This window comes from Camelina sativa, chromosome 10, assembly GCF_030686135.1.
Source record: "Camelina sativa cultivar CO46 ecotype springtype chromosome 10, ASM3068613v1".
NCBI classification, from domain to species: Eukaryota; Viridiplantae; Streptophyta; class Magnoliopsida; order Brassicales; family Brassicaceae; genus Camelina; species Camelina sativa.
In genome coordinates this window covers 24,809,791-24,815,412 of record NC_141889.1, presented here as the reverse complement: position 1 = coordinate 24,815,412, position 5,622 = coordinate 24,809,791, and the positions used below count along the sequence as shown (strand labels likewise).

At 40.7% G+C, this 5,622-nt stretch overlaps 1 protein-coding gene across 1 annotated transcript; it reads right to left on the bottom strand.

Annotated features, from left to right (window-relative positions):
- Positions 1–244: 244 nt before the first annotated feature.
- Positions 245–1,339, bottom strand: LOC147937310 (uncharacterized). The gene is made up of 2 exons (XM_087468739.1): positions 1,028–1,339; positions 245–796 (listed from the first exon to the last, which is right to left on the bottom strand). Exons 1-2 carry the CDS (start codon positions 1,337–1,339, stop codon positions 245–247), a joined length of 864 nt encoding a protein of 287 aa, XP_087324865.1.
- Positions 1,340–5,622: the final 4,283 nt, after the last annotated feature.

Below are 5,622 nucleotides of genomic sequence, written 5' to 3'. Positions count from 1 at the left end.
AGCTGTTAACGGATACGATGTTGAAATCAGATAAAATACAAATTGGTACAGCATGATGCAAAATGTAAGTAGAATTCGTATTTCTCAGCTGTTTAGCTAGCTTATCAGCTAGATGATATCAACGCCTTGACGTCCAGCGAAATATGATGTTGTTAAATCTTGTTGACCGTTATATGTATCAAAGTGCAGATTGTTACCGTTAAGTGCATTAATCAGGGTTTGGCAGTCACCTTCAAAGATTATGCTAGTGTATCCACTGGTCAGCGATTGTTTCATAGCAAAGATTAGACTGTTTCATAGCAAAGATTAGACTTTGGCATTCAGCTTCCATAGCAGTCTTAACTATAGATCCTGTTGCTTGGCCTGCTTCTCGAAAATTACCATGATCATCACGAATTATCCAGGCTGAAGTAGACTGTCTGTCACTATTGATGAAGCTACCATCAAAATTACATTTCACCCATCCATTGGGAGGATACTGCCAAGAATCATCTCTTCTGCAGATGTTGGAGATGTTTTGGCATGAACGCTCTGTTCTTGGAGGAAGTATCACTAACCATTCATCTGTTTCTTGTCTAGCTTCTCTTAGATCTTGTTGCAAGCTACGATTTATCCTCTGAAAGGTGAGCTTGTTTCGACTTGTCCAGATTTTCCATAAGATCCAGAAGGGTAGGAGAGATAGACGATCAAAGTTACGCCTCTGTTTATGAAATTGCAGAATCGCTTTGATTTTATTATCAATAGACTCACCCGGATTTAGAAGACTTCGTAATGGGATATTGGAACCTCGCCAAAGCTGAATCACATGAGGGCAGGTAAAAAAAGATGATCAGTTGTTTCTATTTCAGAAGTACAACGCTTGCACAACGAATTGGTGGATATATGTCTTCTCTCTAACTCGTCTCCTGTAGCCAAAGCTCTAGATGATAAACGCCATAGAAAATGCTTGAATTTTGGAGGGATTTTTGCTTTCCAGATATCTGTTTTTATTTGTAGATCACCAAAATGGGGGTTTGGCTACAAATACATGATCAGGGTGGTGTGTTGCAAGCCAATAGCCGGACTTGACTGTATATAGACCATTTTCAGTGTAATGCCATCCCAGATAGTCTTGTTGCTGCCAGTTGCTGATCTTAATTGATAGGACATGATTGATATCATCTTGATGGACTCTCTCCCTTATTAGTCTCTCATTCCACCCATCTCTATTCGGTGAAAACAGACTATCCACAGTAGTAATGTCATCTCTGTTATCGACTGCACTCCGAGGGGGGCGTGGAGGATGTATAGGAAGCCAGGGATCTGACCATGTTTTAATACATGTTCTTGTGCCTACCATAAATCGTAAACCTTTCTTTAGGAGATCTCGACCTAAAAGGATTGATTGCCAACCGAAGGAAGACCGTGTTCCACGTGAAGCATCAAGTATGTGTGAATCAGGAAAATATCTTCCTCGAAGAACACGAGATAGAATCAGGAAAATATCTTCCTCGAAGAACACGAGATAGAAGACTGTTATGATGTTGAAGGATTCTCCAGGCTTGTTTGGCAAGCAGAGCTTCATTAAAGCATTCGATATCACGAAATCCAAGACCACCTTCTTTTTTCATGTACTTCATTCGGTCCCATGCGACCCAGTGAACAGCATTTCCATTTTGTTGCGTGCTCCACCAGTAGTTAGCAATAATCTTTTCTATCTCCTCACATATTCCTTTTGGCAATCTGAAACAGCTCATTGTATAAACAGGCATTGCCAGGGCTATAGCTTTCAGCAAAACCTCTTCCCCCCCCCCCCCCCCCTGTGATAAAAACTTGTTGGTCCACTCTTTTGTTCTGTTTTGAACCTTGTCCACAATATATTGGAATAGTTCCTTCTTTTTCCGACCAAACTGCTCAGGGAGTCCCAAATACTTACCGCAACCCCCGTCGTTATATATCTGTAGACTCTGTCGGATCTGCGTTTTGATTGTAGCATGAACTCGTTTGCCAAAGGTGATAGCAGACTTCCTTGTGTTAATTTGTTGTCTTGATGCTCGTTCATATTGTGTTAGGATATCCTTAATAGCTGCACAGGATTTTAAGTTTGCTTGACAGAAGAAGAGCGAGTCATCTGCAAAAAGCAAGTGGTTCACTGGAGGACTAGCATTACTGATCTTAATCCCTTAAATTTTACCATGTTCTGCAGCTCGCTTCATCATGTGGCTTAAAACATCAACACATAGTATGAACAAATAAGGAGAAAGTGGATCCCCTTGCCTTATACCCCGTTCTGGTTGGATAAAACCCTGAGGGTTACCGTTAATATTGACGGAGAAAGTTGGCGTTCTGACACAGGTCATAATCCATTGAATCCATTTGACGTCAAACCCAAACTTGAACATTGTTTCTTGCAGAAAGTCCCACTCCAAACGATCATAAGCTTTGGTGATATCAGTTTTTATCGCCATATAGGAGTTTGCACAGCGTCTTTTAACCTTTAAAGCATGAATAAGCTCATGTGCTATTAGCACATTGTCAGTGATAACTCGCCATGGTACGAATGCTGCATGTTCTTCGGAGATGATGTGATGAAGGTGTTGCTTTAGCCTTCCAACTAGGACTTTAGATATTATCTTATAACTGACATTGCACAAGGCGATAGGATGAAACTCACTCATGTGCTCTGCATTGCTGGTCTTTGGAATTAGACAAATATTTATATGATTCAGAGCTCTATCAAAGTCACCTTGGTCAAAGAATTTGCGAACTTCCTGACAAACTGCATCCTTTGTTGTTTCTCAGTAGTTCTGGTAAAAAGCTCTAGTGAAACCATCCGGTCCAGGAGCTTTTGTTGCTCCAATAGCAAAAACTGCATTTTTGATTTCCTCTTCGGTAATTGGTTTGACCAAGTCATGATTTATCTCTGCTGCGACCCTTGCTTGGAAATCTCGGAAGACATGAAAGTGGTTATTTTGTGGAGACAGTTCAGATTTGAACAGGTTGGTGAAATAGGTTTCAGCTACTTTTCCTATCTGACTATCACCACAGTACTCAGGTTGTTCATCATCAAGGATAGAGTATAACTTATTCCGTGCAGTATGACTTTTTGCAGTAGCAAAGAAGTACCTTGTGTTGCGATCACCACTAGACAACCATGTCTTTCGGCTTTTAATCCTTCCAAAACTCTTCTTCATTATGATAAGCACAACTCATATTATGTCGGAGTTCTCGGATGTGATGTGTGGTTGATCCGTTAGTATGAGCTTGATCTATCAAAGTCTTCAGAATTCCAATTTTTTCTTGAGAATTTGTTCTATTTGATTTCTTCCAGATGGAGATGGATCTCCTACATTCACGCAGTCGAGTAGTGAGACACATAGCTTGACCCGGTCTTCGGGTTGTCCATCCTTTTTGAACGGCACCATTAAAACCATCTCTGTTTATTAACCTTAAATCAAAGTAGAATTGACATGTGCGTGGAGAGAAGTCATTGGAGATTGAGGTAATGACCGGTCTATGGTCTGATTCAATGAGCTCAAGGAACTCCACATGAGAGGCTGGGTAGTGTGCAAGCCATTCAGTGTTTACGTACGGTCTAGGCAACAAGCTACATCATGAGTATATCGCTTTCCTACCCATGAGAAAGGGTTTCCTGTGTGTTTTAGATCATGGAAGTCACATACTTGGATCATTCTTCTGAAATCAGTGAAAGAACTCTCCGGTCGAGGAGGTCCTCCTCTTTTCCAAATTGTTTCTGATTTCATTAAAGTCGCATATGGCCATCCAAGGTCCATTTCGAGTTACTGATGTCTGTTCTAACCTTTCCCAAACCAAGTGTCTTAAAGATGGATTTGGATTACCATACACACAAGACAAGTAAAAACCAAATCCATTAACTTGAACATGAGTATCTACAAGGTTTGGGAATTGAGAGAGAACGAATAATGAGATACAACTGTTCCAAAATAAAGCAACTCCACCACTTAAACCTATGGGAGGAACTGTTACAACACGATCGTAGCCTAATTCAGCACCTATATCTCTAACAGTGTCATCTCCTTGCTTTGGTTCAAAGAGGCAAATGATGTCCGGAGAAAAAGTCTTTTTGATCTCCTTAAGACGTCGAACTGCGAGGTCATTGCCTAATCCTCTGCAGTTCCAAGCGGCTGTCCTCATGGTGAAGGTGGTGGTATTGAGCCCACCGCACCTCTAGCAAGATCATGGGGACTGCAAGCTTCCCCGGTGTTACTGCCTTCTCCAACTTCGTACATGAATTTGGAACTCTCCATCCTCTCAGCAGGATCAGATGCTTCATCTCTCTTACGTTTGCCTCTAGCAGTCATAGCGGAGTCACCCTCACCAAGTGTTGGGATATCAGCCTGTTGTGCCTCAACATGTGCCAAACCATTAAGAGCAGGGTCATTTGCTTCCACAGGTTCCTCCAAAATCTGATCATTTGGGAGGGGTACTTCTTGAGCAGCTTATTGAATTGGTTCTTCCTCCATTAACTCCCGGATGATAACACATGGGTTAGCAACGCCCACAGGATGACCAAGCTCTTCATCATCATCATGGTCATCAAATTGCGCATCACCACCATTTTTCAGGATGCAAGCACCTGTGTCGTGTGTGAGCATACCACACACTTCACAAAAGCCCCTTAGACGCTCAAAACGAAACCGCAGGAGCGTATTAACACCATGTTGGAATTGAATCTGTCTCTGAAAATGGAGAGGCTGATGGATGTCCCAATGAATTTGGACCCGGACGAATTCCACTCTTGCAGCAGCTTCCGCATCATAATCAACCTCTAGTAGTGTACCAAGTGCACGACCAATGTAGGAGATCACCTCGTGATTGAGGAACTGGAAAAGTATTCCGCGAATTTGGACCCAGAACGGGATGAAGGTGATGAGGGAAGGATTATTGTTTGGGTACCAGCGTTGGAGGATTAGCATGCGATCATTAAAAGCCCAAGGACCTCTACGGAGAACCAATTCCAATTCACCCTTGGTAGGAAAGATGAATTGGAAATTATTCCCACCCACCATACATCCCTGAACAAAACCAGCCTGACCCCAAATTCTGGGCATAGATGCAATGATTGATCGAATGTTCTGACGGCGCGACATAACAGGACGACCGATTAGGATGAACCGATTCTCCGCCGCGGCATTGGCCACAACATCTTCCGGAATTGCTAATGGCGCTTCATCACCACCCAAACTGATATCTTTATCTGAAATTATTTTAGACTTTTATAAAAGATAAATTTTTAACTTCTTATGAACGAACACCTACATCATTTTCGCATACTGGTCCTTAATTTTGAGTTATTTCCAAGTTTAATTGCATTTTTCTTTTTTTATTCTTGTTTGAATTCTAGTTGTGTTTTTTTTTTGAATATCTATTTCTAAGTAAAAACCCGCACTTATGTCAAGTTATTATGAGTAAAATTATTATTTAGTATCTAAAATTTGTTTGTTTAAAATAAAATATGTAACTAAAATTTTTTCTTTTTTATTTTATTTAAATTTGAGTTTATTTTTATGTTAAAATATGTTTTACCTGTGAAATATTTAAACGTTTTTATAAAATGTAACCTTTTATGGAAATATGATTTTTTTGTATAACATTCATATC

Bases quoted from the DNA above. Each gene is read 5' to 3' on its own strand.
- LOC147937310 (XM_087468739.1), bottom strand. From the start codon at position 1,339: ATGGTAGGCACAAGAACATGTATTAAAACATGGTCAGATCCCTGGCTT. The intron at 797-1,027 runs GTATTTGTAGCC...CATGTGATTCAG, and splicing joins CAACACACCACCCTGATCAT to CTTTGGCGAGGTTCCAATAT.